The sequence below is a fragment of the Balaenoptera ricei genome, chromosome 1 (assembly GCF_028023285.1).
Source record: "Balaenoptera ricei isolate mBalRic1 chromosome 1, mBalRic1.hap2, whole genome shotgun sequence".
NCBI classification, from domain to species: Eukaryota; Metazoa; Chordata; class Mammalia; order Artiodactyla; family Balaenopteridae; genus Balaenoptera; species Balaenoptera ricei.
The window spans coordinates 112,997,940-113,022,467 of record NC_082639.1 but is presented as its reverse complement, the minus strand read 5'-3'; the positions used below and the strand labels follow the sequence as shown (position 1 = coordinate 113,022,467).

General features: G+C 57.3%; 2 protein-coding genes across 4 annotated transcripts; both read right to left on the bottom strand.

The window, feature by feature from the left end:
* Positions 1–2,535: 2,535 nt before the first annotated feature.
* On the bottom strand, positions 2,536–11,269 carry EFNA3 (ephrin A3). 2 transcript variants are annotated; one of them, XM_059932904.1, is made up of 5 exons: positions 11,072–11,269; positions 4,682–4,995; positions 4,146–4,211; positions 3,877–3,954; positions 2,536–3,663 (listed from the first exon to the last, which is right to left on the bottom strand). In XM_059932904.1, the coding sequence occupies exons 1-5, from the start codon at positions 11,197–11,199 to the stop codon at positions 3,533–3,535; spliced, it is 717 nt and encodes a 238-aa protein (XP_059788887.1). In that variant the 5' UTR covers positions 11,200–11,269; the 3' UTR covers positions 2,536–3,532. The 2 variants fall into 2 exon arrangements, with proteins under 2 accessions (XP_059788887.1, XP_059788891.1); XM_059932908.1 differs by lacking the exon at positions 3,877–3,954.
* Positions 11,270–20,178: 8,909 nt separating this feature from the next.
* Positions 20,179–24,359, bottom strand: EFNA4 (ephrin A4). Of its 2 annotated transcripts, none has more exons than XM_059932920.1 (4): positions 24,180–24,359; positions 21,759–22,054; positions 21,290–21,358; positions 20,179–20,900 (listed from the first exon to the last, which is right to left on the bottom strand). In XM_059932920.1, the coding sequence occupies exons 1-4, from the start codon at positions 24,290–24,292 to the stop codon at positions 20,764–20,766; spliced, it is 615 nt and encodes a 204-aa protein (XP_059788903.1). In that variant the 5' UTR covers positions 24,293–24,359; the 3' UTR covers positions 20,179–20,763. The 2 variants fall into 2 exon arrangements, with proteins under 2 accessions (XP_059788903.1, XP_059788911.1); XM_059932928.1 differs by having other exon boundaries at positions 21,290–21,355.
* Positions 24,360–24,528: the final 169 nt, after the last annotated feature.

The window sequence follows — 24,528 nt, the reverse complement described above, 5'->3', positions numbered from 1 at the left end:
ATGTCTTTCTCCAAAAACTCTGAGTGACTGATGGAGGGGATAACAGGAGGCAATCAGAATTTGTGGGAAAGGGTTCCGGGTGGTGGTGCAGGGTCCAGTGGTCAGAGTACAGCGACAGACAGACCCATTTTGAATGTCAGCCTTGAGGGACATAGCCTCTTAGACCCTCAAGTTTTCCTATCTGTGCTGTTGGGGTAGTAAGGCTTCCAAGGGCATGATGCACACAGTGCATGTAAAGCACTGGGCACAGTGCCTGGCACGTAGTAGGTGCTCAGTGAATGGAAGTTGGCTTGGTCTAGTTCCTGCTCCCAAATGCCTGGCCTTTTTGCAGCCTTCCCATTCTTGGATTTTTGAACCCACTAGATCCTCCCCATCCCAGCTGGCCAGCTCCTGCCCCACGTAGCCCTGGGGTTGGAGGGAGCCTGCAGCCTGGACTTCTTTATGGGACAAGCCCACACTCCTCAGCCTTCAAGGCCCTCAAGACTGCCTAGTAGGGCCCCAGTTATGAGTACCTCCTCCTCCTATGTCCCCAGGCTAGAGTGTGATTTTTTCCCCCCATGTTCCTATAGCTTCCTGGCATTTACCCATGTTACACCTGGTTATATTGCCCTATGTGTGTGTGTCACTGATTCCTCGTCACATATCAGCACATGTGAAATTATGAGCTTATCTGAGGCTAGAGACTGTCTTCTTTGTATCCCCAGTACCCAGGTTAGGGCCTGGCACTCAGCAGGCACTCAGTAAATGTCGATTGAATCCATGAATGACTAGATCGATGAGCCTACCTTTTCAAGTCTTGTCTCCACGTGGGGAGCCTCAGACTAGTGCACTGGCTGCCCCTGATCCTCTCCCCACCTGCCCTCCCACCCCCACTCCTCCCAGCTCTGCCAGTGGGAAACCTACACACTCTCCGCGGTCCAGTCGAAATTCCGTTTCCCATGTTTTATGAGTACAGAGGGGGAGAAGACACAGCCCCTGCTGCTCAGAGACTCACAATGCAGCTGGCAAGAGCCACAGGGCACGCAGGAGGGGCACTAACCCAGGACCCAGCCTGCCCACACAGTGCCCTGGTTGGGCTGGAGTCACTGCTTGGCAATGAGGAAAAATGCACCCCCTCCCTGGGCCAGGGAGCTTGGCTGGGCAAGGGAAGCCTGGATAGATTTTGGCCCCTATCAGCAACCCCTCACCGCCCTCCTGAAGTGCCCACCTGTACAACCCTGACCTCACTGGGCTTAGGTGGGGCTGTGACCTTTTTGACTGCTTCAGCCACTGTCCCGTCTTTTGCCTTCTGTCCCCTCACTCTCCTGATGGATGTAGGGTGCTGTAGTTATGTGTGGCTCCAACACCAGCAAACTCTCAGCCTTTTGGCCATAATGTTTTAAATGAAAAAAATAAAATTACAAAGGATTATAAAGGAAACCAATTATATTGAAACACAGTTATCAGAACATTTACATTTTTTGGTATAGTAATATATATGCTTCTTTATTAACACATTAAAAACAAGATCTAACAACTACGGTTATTTCAAAGTAGTGATGAGAGTAAATGATATTTTGAGATATTTTCAAAAACTATAACGCAGCCTGAACACATCTGTGTCTGTTACAAAGTCACAGGCGCTCTTTAAACTACTGTGGCTATTTTTTGTTTTTAAAGCTTCTTTGTTTTACCTTCACATTTTTTTAAAAAATTTTTATTTATTTATTTAGTTTTGGCTGCGTTGGGTCTTCGTTGCTGCGTGCGGGCTTTCTCTAGTTGCGGTGAGCGGGGGCTACTCTTCGTTGTGGTGCGTAGGCTTCTCATTGCGGTGGCTTCTCTTGTTGCAGAGCAGGGGCTCTAGGTGCGTGGGCTTCAGTAGTTGTGGCACGTGGGCTCAGTAGTTGTGGCTCAGGGGTTCTACAGTGCAGGCTCAGTAGTTGTGGCACACGGGCTTAGTTGCTCCACGGCAAGTGGGATCTTCCCCGACCAGGGCTTGAACCCGTGTCCCCTGCATTGGCAGGTGGATTCTTAACCACTGAGCCACCAGGGAAGCCCACTACTGTGGCTTATTGCCCAAGTACGTAGGAGAATGTTAAATTTCAGTTACAGGCGAGTGAAAATAAAGATATAATTTTTTCCTATCTAGGTTCACACCCCCCTGAAATCCATAGACTCCAGTCAAGAACTTCTGGTTACAGAATGGAATGGGAAGAAAAGGAGAAAACCATCACTGATTGAGCCTTATACTCCCTCTGCCATTTAATTTTTACACCAACCCTGTGAGAAGTGTATTATAACCTAAATTTTCTGATGAGATACTTGAGGCTCAGAGAGGTTGAATGAGTTGCCCAAAGTCATCCATGCCCTGCTCGGAAGCCCTTATTGCTCCCTTCACACAGAGCTGCCTCCTTAGGGGAGATGAGCCACAGAACAAGGTGTTCAGTTGACCCTTTGGCCCTAGAGTCCTGTCCCCTCCCTAGGCCCTGTGACCTGTGGGGTTTATTTAACCGATGTACAGAAGAGTGATGGCCTCTGGAAATCACACACACTCAGTTATTTTCATCTCCAGTTTATTTTTTTAGACTAAGAGCAGAGTATGAAAGTCACAGCCAAAGCACTTGAAAAAGGCCCAGGAGAATGGGTGGGGACCACAGAGGATGGGCAGGGCAAGGTCCTGGGAGCTGGGTCCCCCGCTCAGGGCTGGAGGGGAGGGGGCGTTGTTGTCTCACGGTCTCCAAAAGTGTCTGTGCGTTGCATAGGTCCTGTCTTCACAGAAGACAAAAGAGGGGCCAGGTGGTCCCCCAGTGGGGGGCCTAGCCTGGTGGGGAAGGGGTCTGAAGCTGGAGGGGGTTGTCAAGGAAGGTCAGGGGGTTAAGGAGGGGGAGGGACTCTGTCCATCTGTACATTATATATAGAGATATAGAGTCTGTACATGCCTGCCTGGCACCCCAATGCCCACCCCTTGTCACCCTTGTCCACTGCCGGCCCCCCCAGGGGTGTCTACTTGTAAACTTGGATTCAATCCAAACCACAATCCTGGGAGTGGGAGTAGGGGGAGGAGGACGTGCTTATTGCTGTAAACAGGGGAAGGGGGCAGCAGGCGGTGCCATCCCCTCGCCCATCCAGTCCCCTCCCCATGTTCTGCCCCTGGAAAAGAGTGACTGGGGGTGTCTCCCACACTTCGATTTGCTCTCTCTGGGGCACATTTGTCTCTCTCAAGGGGGGAGGGCACCAGGGGTCAGAGAAAGGTACCAGGGGGCAGGGAGTCCTGAGCACTGCCCCTTATGGCCCCCCGGGTTTGGTACCAAACATTACCAGAGCCACAAGGCCACTTGGAACCCTTGGCTGTCCCTGCGCCTGGTCCACTACAGTGCCCTACTTGGTGGGGAGGGGGCAGAAGGGGTGGGCACAGATGTATGGTGCAGACCCCAGTTCCAGCCATCGGAGGAGGGGTCTAGGCCCCAAGGCTAGGCTTCCCTTGGAGAGGCCAAAGCCTCCCTGCTCTGTCCCAGCCCCACTCCACCTCTCCCTGCCAAGGGAGTGGGCAGAGCTAGGAGGCCAAGAGTGTCATAAGGAAGAAGGCGATGCCCACTGCCAGGGGCAGGTGTTCCCGCTTGGGGCTGGTCCCGCTGATGCTCTTCTCAAGCTTGGGCACCTGGGGGTTCTCTCCCTCAAAGTCTTCTGTGGATAGATGAATAGACAGACTGGTGAGAGCTGTGCTGCGTGCTGGGGCGGGGCACGCGGCAGCGGCAGCAGCAATGGAGCGGGGGACGTGGACCACCCACGGGGGTGGTAAAGATCGGTGCCCCCGGGAAAGACATGCAAGATGAGCAGCCACCGGGGAGGGGGCTGCGGTTCCAGCAGTGGCCACCAGAGGGCGCTGCGCAGACTCACCCAGCACGTTGATCTTCACATTGGGGCCCATGGTGAACTGGGGGAGAGTGGGGACCGGCTTCTCCCCGGAGTGCGATGCTGCGGGGGGGGGGGGGTGCGGGGGGGGGAGAGAGGAGGGGATAGTCAGGGCCAGGATTCCCTCCCCCTGTTACAGCTGAGGAGCGAGTCCCCCTCGCCTGTGCCCTCCGCCCCCACCCCCAGGAAGCCAGGGGAGCCCCAAAGCAGGGGAGCCGAGGATGGGGTCGCGGCTGGGAGCCTATTATACTCACTGGAGGCGCAGCAGACGAACACCTTCATCCTCAGACACTTCCAGTGCAGATTGTGGGTGGGCGTGGCTGGGGAGGAGACTGGGCCTGAGTTGCTTTCTCCAGATTTACACCCCGTGCCCTCCTCGCTCAGAAACTCTCTTTCTCACCCCCTCCAAACTGCCCCTCTTGGGCAGTGTCCTTCAGTACCTCCTCCACCCTTTGCGCATTGGTCGTGGTGGCTCCGCCGTCAGCCCTAGAAGCCCCTTGGGTCCCATCCCTCAAGAAACAATGACCCCTGAGGTCCCGGCCCCGGAATGTCCCTCACAGAAACAGTGACTCTGCGACCCAAAGTTTGGAGTGCCACTAAACCTCTTTCTTAGCCTCACGACTCTGAGCTGGAACCCTGAGGTCCCCAGCCCCAACGCCTCATCCCGAGGTATCACTCCAAGCGACGGAGACCTAGTGCCTTGCAGCGTTGGCCCGCCCCCGGCCCCTCGGGACTCCACTCCCTGGCACTCTTAGGTCCCGCCCTGGTCCGCCGCCTGGCCGTCACTTACAGATGTAGTAGTACTCGTGGCCCGCGTGGAACTCGTAGCCCAGAGAGAAGGCGCTGTAGCGCTGGAACTTCTCCGAGAACTTGATGGGGCTGTGGGGAGCGTGCGGTCGGTTGCACTCCCAGCGCTTGAAGCCTTGGGTGGCGTTGCAGGTGCGGTAGCCTGCCCGGCTCACCATATACAGCACGTACTGCTCCGCCCCGCCTCCGGGCCCTGGCCCCGCCCCCGGGCCCACCCCTGAGCTGTTGTAGTGCGGGCAGTAAATATCCAGATAATCGTTCACATTCACCTGCACCGTGTAGCCCTCTCGCCGCAGGCTGTGGGGAGAGGAAGCGGGTCAGAGAGAACAAACCCAAAGCCAACCCACTTTCCACCTCACCGCTCCGCAGACCTTCCCCAGGGTCCTCGGAGCCTCCCGGCTTTTCTTCTGAGCTTCCTCTCTTCTCAGTCCCTGTCTCTGTCCCCAGGGCCCTAGTGCTGGCAGTCCCCCCACTATCCTTCCAGGCCCACTCCTTGTTCCGCCCTTCTCATAGTGGCCACCAGAGGGTAGCAAAGGCGCAGGGAAGCCCGGCCGGCCTCCGAAGAAAAAGAGGCGGGGGAGAAGGGTGGAGGGAAGAAGGGAACTTATGCTTTGGTTACCACAGAAACGGCGCAGGCCCCTGCGACTCCCAGACCCAGGCCCGGATTTCCTCTGTCCATCCCCCATAACTCACTAGTGGGGAGGAAGGATAGAAGGAATGGAAGTGTGAAAGTGGGAAGGATCCCTTCGAGGGATGCGCACTCTCCATCGCCTCTCCCAGCATGCTTTCCTGCTGCTGCCAGTCCGCCCCCAAAGGCGAGTTGGACAGGACCTGCCCTCACAGACTCATGTATGGAGGCTTCATGCATATACATGCACAAGTTCTATGGCACACACACAAATATGTCCACCGCCCACTCATAGGTGGCATACACATAGAAAAACTAGGTGATATGTGTGCTGGACTGGCATGCCAGTATTGGTTGACCCCAGCAATCTCAAGCTCTCTTCCTGCTCTTCCCATACACACACACACTGGCACACGCTCCCTCTACAGTATGACTGGCCTCTGTACCTTGAGTCCCACTGACCTCCACCCTGAGGCCACCGACAATTAGGTCCCCAATAACGTGACACAGTAGATCAGGGAGCTAAGGGACTCAACACCAAGGCTCCATGTGGTGCCACGCTAACCAGCCAAAACTTCTGTCTCTATACACCTCCCTCCTCAACCTGGACTCCAACGCCCCAGGTGATGATGATGCTGGGAAAAGTAGTGGGCATAGTGCCCAGACAAGATGGCTGTGCCTCTTACTTCCCTGATCCTTCTATGAGCAGAGAAGCAGATGCTGGGTCCCTTGTAATCCCCACCTGCCTTGCTAGTTATCATCAAAGTGTTGGTCTTACTGCTCTCCATGGTGGTACTGAGTGGTGTGGGGATGGGAGAAGCATCTGAATGGAGAAAGAAACTCAGAGAAGTAGGCAGGAGTTTCCCCTAATTTCCTTAGCATAAGAATGCACACATCTTGGCAGTGAGAGGGGAGTGTGGTGGACACAGGAAGGCATGGGGTACTTGGCAAAATATCAAACCACTGGGGTCCCTGGTCCCTGGAACTCCCTGAGGGGAGAGACTCACTCCCCATGTCGCCAGGCACCTCCCAGTTCCACAAACAGTAACTACGTCCATTAGGGAAACGAGCTTGGAGGCCTTTGGATGGCATGGGGCCTTGAGGGTCCCTCCTCACCTCACCCTACTTCCTTGGCCTTGCCTGTGCCACCCCCTCCCCAGACACTCCCTTCCAAGCCTAGCAGTAAGGCAGATAGGTAAGAGCTGGTGCTTGAGCACCCCAGTAAGAATGGGCACAGCCTCCCTGAATCATCAGGAATACCACCAGCCCCACTCAGTTCCCATGGGAGTGATGGGTCACTCTGGCCCCTCCCTGGCCCTGGCACTCAGGTGGGCAGGAGCCTCTGCCTGGGGCACTGGGAGCAGGAAAACGGGTTAGACCAGGCCTAGCTCCCAGCCACCACCCCAGGTTTGCCTCTCTATCCCCAAGCCCAAAGTCTACTGTTTTCTCCACAGGCTTTGAGGAGGGGGCCACCAGTGCCAGGCCTGGAGCAGCTGCACAGGCACACTGGGGCCTCTGTCCTTGAGCTTCGCCCAGGTTTCCAGCCCTACTCTGAAGTAGCGCCTCCCTAGGGCACTGACCAGTTCCTCCACAACACACCCTGCTCTAGCAGAGAGGAAGCCAAACAGGTACCTCAGTTTCCTCAACACAGAGGGGAGTAGCCTTATACAAAGGTTGCTGGGCAACCACAACTGAAGAGAAGCCACCTCTTTCCCATCCCTGGGCTGAGTGGAACAGCCCCTGAAATGCACCTCCCCCCCAAGCTGGGCATGTGGGAGAAAGAACTGCTTGTGGAATGACTGTGCCCAGTTGGTAGCTGGTAGACAGGGGGCAAAGGGCTGGGTGCCAGGAATCCCCAGCCACACCTCCTGGGAGACCTGAGGTGTCTGCTTGGCTTGGGCGCTTTAACTGAATCTGTCATCCTCCCAGCCTTGGCACTGAAGAGGGAGGTGCCGCTAGGCCCCGGCTTAGCGCCACAGCTCACCCCCCCTCCAGGGCCGCACCTCTCTAACCTAGAGCCACACCCCACGCCCCGCCCCACGGGAGAGGAGGACAGGCTGGGATCTGGGGACTGGGTCGTGCCTGCCCCTTCAAACAGTTCTCTATTCTTCCTCACTTCATCCCCTCCTAGCCTCCCACTTCTCTTGCAGAAAGGCGTGTCAACACACCCCACCTGGAGGGGGTGCCCCCTCACCCCGTTATTTCATTTCTCCCGGCTCTCGCCGTCCCCGGTGCTCATTCCGACCCCTCACTTTCACTCCTTCAGTGCCCTACCCGTTCGAGCCTGGTGGGGTGGGCGGCGGGGGAGCGGGGAAGGAGCAAACCTCTCCCCCTGGGGCAATTAGGGGCAGGTAAACAGGGTGTCTAACAGACCAGGGAGTAGGGGAAGGATCCCCAGAGAGCTGGACTTGTTAAATCCCTGCCCCCACCCCTAGACGCCAGGATGCAGAGCTAAGGAAGTGGAGGAGGGATAAAGACACCGGCCCCCGGTTCTCCTTCTCTCTAGCGCGCGCCCCCGAGGCTGCGCGCCGCTCACCCCAGCAGACTAGGCCTGACCACGTGTGTGCGGCGTGGGGTCCGCGCACCCGGGCTTGGGTGGGTGACTGGCGAGAACGCTCGCGGGGCGGCGCGTTCACGCTGACACCCCCTCACCCCTCCGGCGCCCCGGGCCTCGGCGCCCCACCGCACTGGGTCTTGCCAGCCCGGGACTGGGCCCCGGGCTTCTCCGGACGGCGTCGGATGGGAGAAAATCAGCGCGCCCCATATCCCCGCCCCTCCTCCCTGCGACAGCGGCGGAGGCGGCGGCGGCGGCGGCGGCGAAGGTTTATTGATCTGCAGCGGCGGAGAAGCGCGAGAGACCCGCCGAAAGCGAGACACATAGAAATGGAGAGAGGGGGAGACGCACACCGAGAGGGGGGATGTACAGAAACCGGATTCACTGAGAGGGGAAAGGGAGTGAGACACAGCGAAAGAGGGGGATCCAGAAACCGAGAGAGAGAGGGAAGAGAATGAGACGAGAGAGAGGCTTGGAGAAAGGGAGAGACGTAGAGGCCGCTCCAGAGAGGCCCACAGACAGCAAAGACGGAGACGGAGGGACGCAAAGCAGAATATCAGGGACGGGGAAGGGGTTCAGGGCAGAGACTCGGTGACAGAGAGAAAAGAGAGAGAGAGAAAGACCAACAGGGACGTAGTATAGCCTCAATAAATATTTGTTCAATAAATGTATGAATGAAAGAGAGATAAGCAACAAACATTTCAGAGATAAAGAGACAGGTAGGGAGACAGCTAGAGGAAGATGTTCCGTACGCTTGTTGAGACAGGGGCGAAGACCAGCACCTTTGCACACTTCTGCAAAGAAATGAAACACGGGCCTGGGCGCATATATTTGGCCATCGGCCAGTCCTGCCCCCCCCAATTCGATTCCGGGTTCAGGGGACCCCTCGACCTCACACTCTCACGCTTTCCTCCAGTATAGTTCGCCCAATCCCTAGTTTCTGGGCCAGGTTGGGAACAGGTCTCGCCTATTCCAGAGGACCAAACGGAGGGGCCGAGTGGGAGATAGGAAGAGAGATCACGGTCGCTGTGCAGGGCACTGCCCCCAGGTCTGTCAAAGAGGCCAGCGCACAATTTCCACCAGTACCCTCCCACGTGACCCCCAGGAGGCGGGGTCGCAAGACCCTCTCCACGTGATCCCAAGGGGCAGAGACCCTCGGCAATGACGGGGGGTGGGAGCCAGGAGCCCAGCTCACGTGACCGGGGGGAGGGGGCGCGGGAGCTTGTGGCTCGGCCCGGCCCCGCCCCCAGCTCCCTGGCCCTCTCCACTCCCGGCTCCGGAGCACGTCGCTCTCACGATTTATGGGGCCGCGGCTGCCGCAGTGAGGGAGCCGGGGAGCCCGGGCGCAGCGGCAACAAAGGCGGAGGAAGCGAGGTGGGGGCGGCGGCGGCCTCCCGGCCCGGTGCGCGCCCCCTCCCATCTCTGCCGGTCCAGACCTGTGGGGGAGCGGGGAAGACAGAAAGGAGGCTCTGGGAACCTGGGCTCCTCCACCCCCTCCCAGGGCTTTCACCTGCGCCCAGGTGTATGAGGGGAGGGGAACCTGATCGACAACATTCCCCTTCCCCCCGCCCCGCCATTCCCGCATCCCCCTGGCTCCGGCTTCTCCTAAGAATATGGGGGTGCCCTGACGGTGGTGAGGAACCCGGGGCCCCTCACCTGCGCGCTCTCTGCTCCCCGCCCCCCGCCAGACTCTAGCGGGGTGGGGGGCGGACGTGTGAGTCTGGGGGAGGGGGACGAGCTAGACTGAGCAGGGGAGTCAGCCCCCAGCGCCCCCCGGATTTCTCCGAGTCCCGGTCCGGGGGGGGTGGGGCCGTATCCCCAACCCCGAGGTTTCCATGGGAAGCGAGAGGGGGGCGTCGTTGGCTCATCCCCACCCCCAGTCTGACACTCCGGGCGCGAGGAGGGAGAGAGGGGGAGGCGCAGAGCCCCAAACAACAAAGAGCGGAGCGGCGAGCGGCACTCCTTCCCCAGGGAGGTTGGGGGTCGCGGCCGCCCGGCCTTCTCAGTCCCCTCCCGTGGGGCCTCGCCATTTGCTCCCTAGTCGCCCCCTGGGGTGGGGAGCCAGAAACAGTGCCACCGCCACCGCCTGGGTAGGTGTGACAGTGACCCCCGTGTCCCCAGGGATTTCCCCCCCACACACACACACACACACAGACACACACGGAGGCGGCCGGGGTGATACACACGGCGGCTCGGCGGGGAGGAGAACACAAGGGCAGCAAGGACTGAGCAGAATGAGGACCTGGCCTCGCAGCCGGCACCCAGCCGCCGCTTCACATACCCCGGGAAACCACACGGCCGCCCTGACACCCGCCCAGACCGCGGCCAGCCACCCTAGCCCAGAAGCGGCGGGCCACGCGGACAGCGACCGCAGCCCCATCCCCGACCCGTCGCCCGCTCCCACCCCCAGACGATCGCCGACGCAGACACACAAATCACACACTCAGACACACACGCACACTGACAGCCGCGCACGCCCGCTCACTCTTGGAGCCACACGCCGTCCCCAGCCCGGGCGTGTGTGTGTGTGTGTGTGTGTGTGTGACACGCCATCTCCTTGCCTCCCTCCCTTTCGCCGGTACCCCACGTTCCCATCCTATCCAAGCAGCACCTCCAGAGGCCCCCAACTTGGCAGCCCAGCCCCAGCTCACCCCAACCGGGCTTATCCATACAACCAGGGTAACCCATTCGCCTTCGTTCTGAGGAGGTGCTTGGTCGGACTCCTTGCCTCAGCTCTGGACTCCACTTTTAAAAGCAGCGGTCATAGACAGAACCCCTTGAAACTCTCACGGCTGAAAACAGGTCACCCCTGGGTCCCCCAAGTGCGGCGGCCTATCCCCAGCACACTGGTACTCCCAAACCCCAGCCCGGCCGAAGGAGAGGAAGATGGGGGGACTGTCGGGTGGGGGTAAGCTATTCCAGAGGCGGGTGTGGAGAGAAGCCAAGGTTGGGTGGGGTGTCCCCGAGCAGCCTCCTCAGCACGGCCCAAGCCCTGGTTACTATACCTTAACAGCCTCTTTCAGACACCCCCCGAGTGTCATAGATGCCCACAGAGTGTTTCCCCCTCTCCCTCGCCTCCTAGCCCCCAGCTATGGTCTCCCAGGACTCCCACCCCAGGTTCCACCAGGACTTCCCAGGCCTCCCCCTCTCACTGACGCGGGACGCATGGGCTCCCTGGGCCCCCGACTCACTGCTGGTTGGAGCTGTTCCAGTACACCGCATGCCGATTTCCCAGCGCCCCCCCGGGCCCTTGGGCCAGCAGCGGCAGCAGCGGCACGGGCACAAGCAGCAGCAGCAGCAGCAGTGGAGCCGCCGCCATTCCCGGAGCCGCCGCCGCCGCCGCCCCCCGACTGAGCCCCGCGCTCCCGGTTTCTTGCTTCCCAGCTCCCTGCTGCCGCCGCCGTCGGCCCCAGAGCCTTAGGCCACGCCCCCAGCCCTTCCCTCCGCCCTCCCGGGCGCGTCCCTGAAGCCCCGCCCCTGGCGCGCTCCCGCCAGGCCCCGCCCCGCTCGGGCCCGGAGCCCGCGCGGCGCGTGGGAGGTGAGGACCGTGCTGCCCCCTCGGGAACAACCGGAGCGCTACTCGCCTCTCACTCGTAGGTTTAATTTGCTACCGCCGGTCCTGGGCCTTCTGCTCCCCAGTCTGGAGTTCCCAGGAGAAGAATTAGGGAGGCCAAGACAGGGATCTTGATCTCCTGTGAACATTCATTTCTGGGATGGGGCGAAGGAGACTTGAAAAGAAGCTGGGGGTCCAGGACCCCTTAATAAGTAGAACTAGGCCCCCCTCCTTTCTGAACAGTCTGGTCCTCTGCTCCCTTCATGCCCCTCTTCCCATGTGCATGAGGAGTCAGGTGGGTTCTAGAGGGTGGCCGAGAAGCCCTCAGCTGCCACCTAGGACCTGATAGCTGTTGACCTGAAGCCCCCAGCTGAGCAGGCGGCTTATTTTTCTTGGAGGTAGTGTAGAGTAGCTCAGCCCCCAAGAATGTCAATACTGGGTGCTGGAAGGGCCTTCGGCAGTCCAGAACCCAAGGCAGAGGAGGGACCAAGGAGAGTCAGCTAGAGCAAAACAGGCTTCCCTGGGACACCTACAAAGGATTCTTTACTCACACTCAACCAGAGCCCCCTCCCAGCGCAGCCAGTGGTGTCCCCAGGCATTCTCACTGCTACTCTTACAGATGCTAACAAGAGGGCAGTAGGCAGAGCACCTTGTATTCCAGCTCTCACCATAGTCATTGTCCTCACAGTGGCACCCAGGCACGGACATTACACTCACACATTCAGGAGAAAAGGCACAGACACCCAGAGGCGGAGAACATAGAAACACAGGCATTTGATACAGACATACAGACACACACACAGATAACCTTTTGGAGACACACACAGGTAAAGGTACTATCAGACAACTAGAGATCTGTAGAAACACAGGGATTAGGTACACAGAGACTTAGGAGCACACACCCAGACACACACACAGTGACTCACACACAAGACCATGCACACACTCTGACACACACACAGCTCTGCACTCTCCTCTTCTCTCTTTTCCTGTGAAGTAGAAGTTGAGGGAAAGGGTCTAGAATCCGGACCTAGGGGGTATCCACCCCTCATCCCCTTTTTTGGAGAGGCTCAGATTAAGCGTGATCAGGAGGACCAGGTCTCTCAGGCCAGACTCTTAGAAACCAATCCAACCACCTGTGCGCAGGGTGACAGGCATGATGCTCTTTTCTTCTTACTGCAGGAGGGAGGACATACAGGCACTCTTTATCTGCTTATTGTTGGCGGGAAAGGAGTCCTGACCACAATTCGGCCTCAGATGCTGGGTTTGGGGGAGGGGCAGTGCCAACCAGAAAAAGCCCCGTGCCTAGCTGCTGCCAGGCAAGGGCAGGCTCTGTCCTCCCTGGGCTCCTCTTCACCCCGGGAGATCTCCTCTCTCTTCTCAGAAGCCAGAAAATAAATTAGGCCCCTTGAGGTGGGAATGGGGGACATTGCAAACAGCTTTCCCTCCCCCCAGACTCCATCCCCAGGGAGATTTGTTTCACCCAAATGATGCTGACCTGCCTACTCCAGGTGCCACAAATCCCAGCCTCCTCCCTGCCTACCCACATCCCTGCTCTGCAAAGGGAGGCTTCTCTCTGTTGGGCCCACAGTTGGCAGAGAGGCTGCCCACATTCATAGGGAGTGGGAGCTTGCTGGTTTGGCCTAGGACTTTAAATTCCGTTTTAGAAGCCCTATTTATAGAATCTGGGTCCCACTTAAAGATTTGGGCCCTTTTCTGTAGGGCTCAGATACTCCTCTTTAGAATCTAGCATGCTCCCCCCCAACTCCTGCTCAATAACTGAGTTCTTTTCTCTACAGTTTGGAGCTCTCTCTCCAGGATTTAAGCAGCTCTCTCTATGGGGTCTAAGCCTCTGGTTTTTAAGTTCTGAGACACTCTATAGAGCCTAGGCCTCTGTCTATGGAATATGGTGCTCTGTCTATCTGGGCCCCTATCTAAATCAGGTGCTGGCTGATTTGGGCTTTTGGGTGAATTAGAAAAGCCACCCCTCTATGCAGACCCAGTCCTTAGGGTTCATCTCTTGGCAAGCAGTGCCTTTGTGCAAAAACAAAGGTGCCGCTTCCTTCTGTGGGAGGTGGCCCTATGTGTCTCTCTATCTTAGTGAGGGAGCTTGGGCTGATCGCCTCTACTACTTCTTGGGTGGCTCCTTTGTGCCAGGCACAAACCACACACCTGTATGTGGCAGTTCTGAGTATAGGATATGTGCTTCCAGCTGTAATGCTTAGGCCTGTCAATAGGTCTCTATTCATGGGGTCTGGACTTCTCTAGGGTTTGGGTCTCTGTGTGTAAGAAAGATCTGGGCCACTGTCTACAGGCCTGGAACCGGATCTGAGACCTAGGCCTGTTTCTGTGGCATCTGGGTCATGGAAGGACCCAGGCCTCCATCAGTGGGGCCTAGGGCCTCTGTTTATAACAGTGACTCAAATCTTTCCTGACTGTGACTCATAATAAGATGTATATTTTGCATTTGCAATACAGTACACACACACACACACACACACACACACACACACACACGCATTCACATATAACTGAAATAATGTTTCATGAAGCAATACTTACCCTTATTACAGAAGATGCACTCATATTTTTCTTCTATTCTATTCTTAAAAATTTATTAAATAAAGTACAAAGCTCGTTAAGACCCAGAAAATTGATTCCTTGATTGTATCACCCTTAATCAGTTACAATCTATAGTTTGAAACACTCTAAGGCCTGGGCCCTGACCGACATCCCTCTGCAGAGTGACGGCCTCTGTGGAAGCTGGGGTTCTCTCCACGGGGCTGATCCTCTTTCTCTAGGGCCTCAGGCCTCTTTCTCCTCTCCTGCAGGCTCTGCCTACATTTCCCTCTGACCCTCAGGCTTGCCAGTATGCTGCTGGCTGCCATGTTCTCTCCAGGGGCAGTGAGCTCAGGCCCTTGGGAGTTCTGTGAATGTGGTGCCTTACCCCACCCACCCCTCCCCCTGGGGCCAAGGAAGCAGGGAGCTGAACAGGTCAAGGGCAGAGGGAGTACTCAGGCTGTGTGGCCCAAAGCGGCTCCCCGGACATCGGGTGGCAACCACAGAGCCGAGCTGTTCAATAAATCATGGAGACTAGGGCCTGGGGGAGGGGGAGGCCAGGACGGAAGGGGGGCCATGGGTAAATAATTCATTAAACAAATAAACAAGGAGCCTGTGAGAGGGAGGATCAGGCACGCATGTGAGCGGGAGAGGCAGCCGCCACTTCCAGACATGAAATATTCACAGGTTCCGCACCTTGCCCAGGGCCCATGTGTGTGCCCCAGTGCAGGCAGCCTGTTGGCGTGGTCCTAACGCGGGACCCTGGGTGCCAACAAGGAGGGCAATGCCCGTGTCTTCTGACTTCCAAGTGTGATGTGTGTGTCAGCACGGCTACATGGTGCTCTGATGTCCATGAGTTGACATGGACCCACACACATGACTGACGGCAGGGAACACGGTGCACTGATGTGTGGTCCAGGACACAGGAAATTAGGATGCAGGGCTTGGTGGGTGGGGTTGAGGTGTCATAACCTCTGATTCTAGTCATGCCCTGATCCCTCAAATGAGTCCAGCAAGCTCAGAAGCCTGAAGTGGAGAGGCATCTCTGGGGTGTTACAATGGAGGTGCGTGTGCATACTCTGAACGTGCTTCTAGAAAAGCTGAGAGGGAAGCCGTTGGGCTTGGCAGTTAACAGGATGGGCTTCGGTTCGAATTCCATTTCCACCATTCACTGACTGTGCTAGTCACCTTACTTCTCTGAGACTGTTTCCTCATCTGTAAAATGGGGATAATGACACCCTTCCTCAAAGAGTTGGCTGTTATGAGGATTAAGATCCATGTCTGGGAAGCACTTAGCACAGAATTTAGGACCCACAAGGTGCTTGATTGATGGAGGCCTCATCATCATTATTATCCTGAGGTCTTCCCACCTAAACTAGCTTCAGATTCTCTTTTTCATTTGTTCCTCCCCATCTCCAAACTTCTCTTAATAGCTATCATAGTGGGAGAGGTGACCTTGGGCTTGGGGAGTAGGGATGGGATAGGAAAAGATTAGATAGAATGAGGGGGGAGGAGAAGTTACAGCCAAAAAGAAGCTCACATCCTTGACAGTGTGAAAGGAGGGGTCCTTGACCTTCTTCTCAGACCCCAGAGCCTCTCCTTAACCCCTAAAACTCTCCTTAGATCCACAGTCTCTTCTCTTTCCTGCCACCGAAATTTAGCTTTCTAGCAAGTGGCTGCAAGGGGACAGAAGGAATTGGGGTAGAGCCTCTGAGTAGCATCACAATCTCCTCACCCCACCCGTCCCCAGGCCAGTCCTCACTGCCAGAGCTCTAGCCCCTAACCTCTGCCTATTGGTTGAGTGCTTCCCTGACAAAGATGGCTATGTCTGGGCAAAACCCAGAGAAGTGGCACCCCAGAGTGGGTGGGGAGAATCCAGGCTGGAGAGAGCTGCACAGGGCCAGGGTGGGGTACCTGGGGCCTCCCACTAGGCCCTAGCATGCCCCAGCCCTCTCGTGTCCCCTGGAAAGGATCCGCTCCCAGTGGGAGAGAGCCAGCAGACAGGCCTGAGCCGGCCTGCTCCTCCACAGACAGAAGAGGAACAGGCTGGGGGAGGGGGCCTGAGATCTTGGTGGGGAGTGTTGGCTGTAACCCCCACATCTCCTGTGAGGAGCCAGGGGCAGAGGGGGCCATGGCCTGGGCACACCCTAGGCCGTAGCCCAGCCCTTGCCTCCCTTGGCTAGCCTGCTGCTACTTGGGGTGTCAAGGGTCTGGGCCCCCAGGTGTGAAAATGGTGCCTGCCCACCTCTTTCCAAAGAGCCAACATCAGTTCTCCACTTCCCCTCCCATGGGCTGGGCAGGTTCAGGCTAATCTGCGCCAGAGCTTCACAGCAAACACTGATCTGTAATAAAACCACAATGTGTGTTCGGGAGAAGGGATTCCAGACACAGAAAATCCAGAGACACATACACACTCACACACATACACACAGATGCAAAACATACAGCTCTGGGAGGGCAGACACCAGCAGTACTGAAAACACAGCTAAACATGGACCCATACACTGAGTCAAACACACAAGCATGGTTAGTTCTACACCACTCCTCCATGCCATAAACTTTGTCCTTCAAAACCCAAGTCTTCTCTGACAGTCCATCTTCCCTGTGCTCCCATAGCACTTTCTGCACAGTTCCATAACTGCATTTGCACTTGGTATCGTAATTATTTGCTGGCCAGTTTGTCTTCTAGAGTAATCTGAAGATTCCTTAAGGGAAGAGAGCCTGTCTTATGCAAGTGTATATCCTCAGCATCTAGCATGCAGCCTGGTATTTAGTTAATAGGAATAGGTGAGGTGCTTAATAAATAATTGTTGAATTGATGAACAGAAGAATAAATGCATTCAGATAGTGAGACAACCATGCCTAGAATCCCTCAGAAGCACACAGAGCATAACCAGTGCATGCTACTCAGGCCTCCAGTCCCACCTTCTTGTCTCCTGGTCCTCTGACCCTACTGCCCCTTAGCTTCCTCAAAGTCCCTCCTTTCTCCTTTTTTGCTCAGTGCGAGACCATGAATTTGAGTACCACCTGAGGGCTGGCAGGCAAAGTAAGGGTTAATGACACCTCATTAGTGCTTAATTGGAGGAAGGAAGCTGCCCTGGCACCAGACAGGTGGGCAGGCCTACCCCTTGCTGGAAGCAGGCATCCCTAGTTCCAGCACCCTGTCGGGCATGTGGGTGATTTGGCCCTGGAGACCCTCATCTCAGCCCGGGGCACCTCCCCCCACCATTTGCTTTGCCAATTTAGTCTCTAGGCAGTACAGACCAGCCCTCCCCATCTGTCACCAAACATCCAGAGGGAGAGGCAGACTTCTTATCCTTTCTCCTTTAGCTAGGCTGTGCCCCTTCCCACCCCTGGAGAGACCGGAGGCTGGGAGGAGAGGTGGGGTAAGGAACTGGATAACTGAGCGGTAGATTAGAGAGCCGCTAAGGGATAGATTTGGGATACAGACAGGCAACAGAGCTGGGGATGTGGAGATGTCTGCCCAATTTGACCTTAAATGAAGAGAATGCAAATGAGATGCAGACGATATGCAGATGAAAGCGAGGAGCTCATAATTATCATTCCAGGTGGCATCAACTCCATACCCAGGACCCCAACGCTGTTGCCAATACTCCCCTCCTAACCTTCCTGGGTTAAGTGGCACTGCCCATCACTTTGAGTGAGAAAAATGATCTCAAGAAAAATAAGAGCTTGGCTGGGCTAGGACTGCAGGACCTGGGAAACAGATCTCCACCCTCGCCTCCCCGCCCCCATCCCAAGCACCACCCAAGCTGCCGTTGAAGCACAAGCAAAGACCACTCTCCAGGTTACGCTCGGACGCACCGTCGGTTGCTATGGGGACCCTCCCTCCACGTCCAGGCCTGAACCAATGGGCATCACCACTGATGACCTCATGCCCCAGGCCCCGGCATTCTATTGGTTATTTGGAAGCCAGAGTGCCCTTCTCCAACTGCGTCACCACTGGGGATCCCCCGACGACCCCAGCTGGTGTGGCCGACTGAAAGAAGGACGCGCTGGGAGCTCACAATTTGCTGTATGAATGAATAAGGAAAGGAAGGAAGGGATTAATGAAAGGGAAGAAGAAAAGAGGGTGGGGTCACATAAAAAGACCCAAACTCCAGGATTCAGCCTCTAGGGAAAGACTTGCAACCCCAGAAAGTGGGGAGCAGGATCCAGGTCGGAGACTCGGGCTCTCAGGTTCTCGGGACAGCAAGATAGAGTGATGCAAAGATGAGGGGAGTTTTTGCATCGTTCCGGAAAGACTAGGGCAGGCCCAGCAAATTGAGGGCCCCACCCTTGGCCATCTAGCGCCGCTGAGCTTTGGGGAGATCGGTGACGCCCCAAAACCTGCAGGTCTCCCAGCCTCCTGGAACCGCGCCCCGGAACACGCCTCGAGGACTTCTCATGGGTAGGGCCCAGAGCCTTCAGCCCGTCTAGGTCCCATGAGCGGACTTGGCCCTCGCTGGAGACGCGCCCCAGGACTGAAACAGTCGTCCGCACAGGGCCCAGGCTGTAAGGAAAATGAGTGTAGGGAGGGGCTGGCTTGAGGCCTGCAGCCGGCGGGCCTGAGTTTTCACCGCCCCCCCCCCGCCCCCAGGCCAAGTGCGTGGCTGCCCAGGTGTCCACCCTTAACACCTGCAGGGAGCTTAGGCGGCCAGCAAGGGTGTGTGTCTGTGTCAAGAGCGCGCGTCTGCCTGAGAGTGAGGGCGTGTGTCTGAGTGCCGGGGAAAGCCGACTGGGCCCCGCGTCTCTTTCGCACATGCGTTATCAGCGGCGGATCCGCGCGCCGGCCACAGACTCGGGAGCGAGCGCGCCCGGCTTGGTCCGCGAAGAGAGGGTGTCTGGGGCCGCTGGGAGCAGGATGAGACCCGCACGGTCCTCAGTGCCAGGCTAACCAGTCATCCCCGGCCTGCGCCGCCTCTGCTTTCACCGGAGAGGGGCGGAGGTAGCAGTACAGTCGGTTTCCAAGGCGACATATAGACACCCTCCTGGATGACAGTAGAGACTAAACTCGAACTCGGGACCAGAAGACCGAACCCAGAGCTCATGCTTCAGCTCAGACTTCACTCTCTCCACTCCAGCCCCTCGCCCCCGCTAAGGATCTTGTTTCGGGGTGAGGGCCCTGACACGCAGGCACACGTACCTACAGACATGGCATTTTATGAAAGTGGCCTTGAATGAGGGGGGGGGGAGGGTCCACTCATGTATGCTCCGTCCGCGGTGCTTTCCTCCATCCCAGGCCTCAGCCAGAGCGATGGAACCAACCCAGAGGGACCGGGGTCCGACCCAGGTGTGCAAGGGGGTGGGGCAGCGGTTCGCAGTCTCCAGCACTTCGGTCTGGTCTGTCAGTCTCTGGACCCCCAGCACCCTCCACGGCGACCCCCCTCCCCGCGAATGTTCACACGCCGCCTCTAGCCGCCGCAGCCCCGCCGAGCTAATCAGCACAACATCCACCTATCGATCGTTGGCTGGGTGCCAGGCGGGCCGGCATTGTGCCAGTGCAGGCTGTGGGGCACCGGGACGGGTAGAGCATAGCTTCGGGGGAAGGGGCACCCCTTCCCTGGCTGCACCCAGGACACCGTTCAGAAAGAGGACCCCGGTTAGTCTTGGGGTGGATCATAGCCTTGCCACCTCTGCCTGCCTGAGGTGGAAGAGACAGTGAGGCTGAGAGCAAAGGGGGCCCTCCCTCCTCGGCCCCACCTCCTCCTCCTTATAAAAGCGGAGAACAAAGAGGCCGCTGGGGAAGGAGGCTTTGATCTGACCCCACCTTCCCAGTTCTAGGCCAGGCACCGCCCAGACTGCCCTTGGGGAGAGGGAGGGACGCCCAGCTCTCAGGGACCCAGGCATTCTGAAACCCAGGTGCTGTCTTTCTACTACCCCTTGCTTTTGCCCCAATGCCCTGCTTGGTGCTATCACAGCTTCCGCAGTGCCCCAAGTGGGTGGGCTATCAGGAGCACCTGTCCCCTCCCCAGCACAGGAAGCCAGCTAGGGAGATGGTAGAGGGTGCCAAGCTCCACAGCTGCTGCTGGCACCCACCCCACACTGCCCAGAGGGTGCCTACTGAGGCCTGGCATGGATGGTCTGGGCACAGCTGGCAGGGAGGTCAGGCCAAGCCAAGCTGAGAGCAGAGGCTGCAGGGAGTCCCCCCCCCCAGTGTCAGGGAAGGAGCCAGAGGGCAGTAGGTTGGGGAAAGCAACAAAAAGATGGGTGGTTTATTGAAGGCTTGGTCCAGACACTTATAAAAATACAAATTGGCATGAAATTCGACCTCATGGCAAGTCCGTCTTCACAGAAGACAAGTGGGTGACCCCCTGGGGAGGAAAGGTGCTGCCCCAGGGAAGAGGCCCACAGGGCACTGGGCACAGATGGCAAGCCTGGGCTTCTTGCTTGACCTGGTCCAGCAATCACCTGTCCCCAGGTCTTCGGCCTTGGCCCCCAGCAGGCTCAAGGATCCGATCCTATCAAATCCCAGTCTTCCTGGGGGATGGGATGAGAATATCAAAGCAGCTGACAGAGACCCTATGTTTGTCTTGCCTCTGTTTCAGGGTGCCCAGGGCTGTCTGCAGCTCCCCTGCAGCTCCTCTTCAGCCTGTGATGAGGAGGCCGGCACCTGGAAGGGTCACCCCAGACCCTCTGACCTCCCCCATCACTATTCCATCTTGTCTGTCCGGCTTGGCCCTCCCAGCTCAGGTAGGGGGCAGGGGCCCTCCTCCAGGGAGTCTTGGGAGGGCTCTGGTTCCTGGGGGTGTCAGGAAGGGTCCGCTTGGCTCAGAGAACTCTCAGGAGACGCAGAATTGGGAGCAGCAGCAGCAGCAAGAGACAGAGGGGGCTGGGAGTGGCCCCCCCTTGCCACCCTGACGTGCCACTCTCTCCAGGGCTCCCAACAGGATGGGCTGACTCAGGCTCTGTGAGGGGGAGGGGGTAGCATTGATGGGTCCTCCTGCTTCAGCAGCCTCCTTCCTGCTCTCCCCATTACCTGTTCACTCCCACCCCTTTCTAAGGGGTCTCCCGAACTAGCCAATCCCTTCCCATAATCTACCACCTCATCATCTCTAAGCCCCAACTTCCAAGTCTCCTCCTAGTTGCCATTAGAGACCACCAGTTCAGCTAAGGCTTTGGACAGCCTTGCCCCTGGAGATGCCACTCCCTTTGTGTAAGGGAGGCTCCCACAGACTAAATGGGGGAGAAGAGGTTCCTCAGAGTTTGATGCTCCCACATTCTTCCCACTCCTCCCCTCATTCCTGAGGGGCCCACACTAGCCAGAAGGGTTGCTCCCCTGCCCCAACCCACTCACTGTCCTCCTTGCAGCAGACAGACACCTGGAGCCTCAAGCACTGGCCAGGACTCTCCGGAGTTGGCACTGCTGGGTGGTGGGAAATTGGGAGGAAGAAGTTAGCACAGGCTAGTTTGCATGCCTCAGACTCCGTTTCAAACCCTCCCAGCTTCTTTTCTCTCCAGTTCCCTGGAAAGCTTTTCCTTATTTTGGGGCCACATCTAGGTGCCATCTGTGACCCTACTCATGTCCTCTTTCCTGGTTCCTCTTCCTTTCCTCTTCTCTCTATTGGTTCACTCTAGATGTCCTCGTACTCGGTCCTGGACTCAGGCCCCCTGCCCACTCCCCCCTCCTAGGCCTAGCCTTCCTTCCCAGTCCTCTCATTCCCCCACCCCTCAGGATCTCTGCCTTGACTGCTGGCAATGGCAGGTAGCCCCATTCCCCTCCCCACCTTCCCCAGGAGGCAGCCAGTGTGCCCATCTTCACTCACAGATGTAGTAGTAGGTCTCTCCAGGCAAGAATTCGAAGCCAAGGGAGAAGGGCGTGAAGCGCTGAATCTTCTCTGAGAATCGAACAGGGCCAAAGGGAGCGAAAGGCAGGGAGCACTCCCAGCGCTTGAAGGCACCCGGCCCCTTGGCCTGGCAGGCCTCATAGCCTGGCCAGTCCACCATGTATAATGCAAATGTCTCAGGGCCCTCAGGGGGCCCTGGACCCTCATAGTGTGGGCAGAAGATGTCTAGGTAATCCTTGAGGGCCAGCTCCACCACAGCGTCTCCTCGAAGCAGCCTGCAGGCATAAGGTAGGTGAGGGCGGAGGGGCTCATGGCACGGCACACCTGGGGCACGAGGGTCAGAGATACCCCTTCCCAATGGTCCCCGCCAGCCAATCCCCCACCTACTGGAGAGGGAGCAGCTTAGGAAGGCCCGAGTTCCCCAGACTGACACCTCTTGAGAGACAGAGTGCAAGAAAAGGATGAGGTAACCGATTCACAGGTTCAGAGAGGTTAAGGGACTGCAGTGCCTATAACCACATGGCCCAAATGTGAGAAGGCCGCTCACCACACCCTAGCTTTTGGGTGGGAGCTGCCACCCACCTATCTAGCCCTAGTGCCCAAGACAGGGCCTGGTGTAGCACCTGTGCTTGATAAATGTTAGGTGGATGGCTGCTGTGAAGAAGCTGGGGCACAGAGGCAAGGGGTACAGATCTGGGCCCACAGAGCAGTCACAGACTAGAGATGGAGACTGGGAACAATATCCTCATTAACAGATGCATAAAGAGGAAGGCTTGCCTTTTAAGAGCTCAATTCAATGCGGAAAAGAATGCCATAGTAAAAAAAAAAAAAAAAAAAAAAAAAAAAAAAAGAGAGAGTGGATGGTGGGAACCTCCCTTTTTTTTTTTTGTGGCCAGGACAATCAAGTGCCATACAAAGAGGGGAGCCCCCTCCACATATCTCCCAATCAATCTTTGGCCTCCTCAGGACTCCCTTCCACCTGCCTGGGGGAGCCAGTGCAGGTGGGAAAACCTGGGACATGCTGTTCCCCTCCAGCATCAAATAGAGCATGAACCACTTCCCCCCCCGCATCCCCACCATACACAGAGTCCAACTTGACTTATGAAAGGCCCCCAACTGTCTCTCAATGGGTGGTCTCAAGACCACCTGCATCTGGAGTTCTGATTAGAAATGCACATTCCTGGGCTCAGCTCAGACCTACTGGAACACAAGCTGGGCCTTTGTACGTTTTGTTCCACAGCATCCCCCGTGCCTGGAAAAGTGTCTTGCACAAGGACAGCGCTCAATAAATATTTGTAGATTGAATGAATAAGCCAGAAACCTCAGGCTTAGGGGCTAGCAACCTGAATTTTTAACAAAACCTCCAAGTGATGCAGAGGCACTAGTCTAGAACAGAGTGAGGAATTCAGAGTTGGAGGACAACAACAGCTCTTATCACACAGCATTGGTATTGTAATGACCTGTCCCGAAGCTTGCTGGCCCAGGGGTTCTTTGGGCTCCCAGAGGGCAGAGCCTAGGTCTTATCTCTAATCCCCAGCACCCTAGCACAGATCCCGGCACAGAGTACACGCTTAATAAATGTTAGTGAGTGAACAAACGGAGTCACAGATTGTCTTAAGTGAAAATCAGAAAGAAAAACAGATGGAGAAAGCAGAGGGAGGCAGGGAGAATTGGGGAGGAGGATGGAAACAGGAAAAAATATCGACGTTCAAAGGCAGGCAGCTCAGGAGAGAGAAATAAATAATAGTCTGTATCTGTGTAGCCTGCACCTCTTTCACACACATGACCTCAGTTAGTCCGCCTGACTTCCCAGGGTACTAGGCATTATTAGCCCATTCTACAGATGAGATAACTGAGGTTAGGGAGGTCAAATGACTTGCCTAAAGGTGATTCAGCTAGAAGGGCAGGGCCGAGGCTGCACAGAAATAGGACTAATAATGACGAGATGAAAGCAGAGTTACAGAATGAGATCAGGAGAAAGAGTAGCACCAAAGGGAAGGCCAAGTGAGCAGGAGAGTAACCTTCTTTCACAAGAGTAAAGCCCCCCGGCCGCAAGTCCGCCCGCCCCAGCTCGGGCCGTTGGGAGGCTGGGGATCACCAAGAGAGAAGCGAGGGGGGCGGGGCTCGGAGTGCAGGCCGAGGTCTCTCGGCTGCCGGCTCCGAGACCCCACCGATTGCCTTCGGGGCTGGGGTCCCCCTCTCGCCCCCCAACGCGTGCGGGCAGGGGTTGGGGACCCCGGGCACGCCTCGCCCCTCCCTCCTCCCCCGCCGGCTCAAACAAAGGAGCCCCGGCGCGCGGCCGGGTCCAGGCGGCGCCGCGCACAGTGCGAGTGTCGGGCGCGCGCCCGGCCCGGGAGCGCGCAGGCCCGGCTCGGAGCCCGCAGGTTTCAGCCCTGCTACCTGGGGTTACTGGAGTTCCAGTAGACCTCGTGGCGGAGGCCACAGCCCCCTCGCAGAGGGGAGCTGAGGAGCGCGGCCCAGAGGACAGTCCGCAGCAGGGGCTGCAGCCGCATCGCCCCCGGGGTCTGGTCTGCTCTGGCCCGGGCGGGCCCGTCCCGTCCCGCTTCGCAGTCGCGCCGAGAAAGGTACAAAGTGCGGGAGGGGCGGGGGGGGGGGACTTGCGGGAAGGGGGGTGGGGTGCTGAGACTCACAGGCCACGCCCCTGGATAACTTTCCACCAATGTGGGCGCGTCTCCGCCTCTTCATTCAAAGCCAACTCTTGTTAACCTTCTGTGCGCTGTAGCGCGCG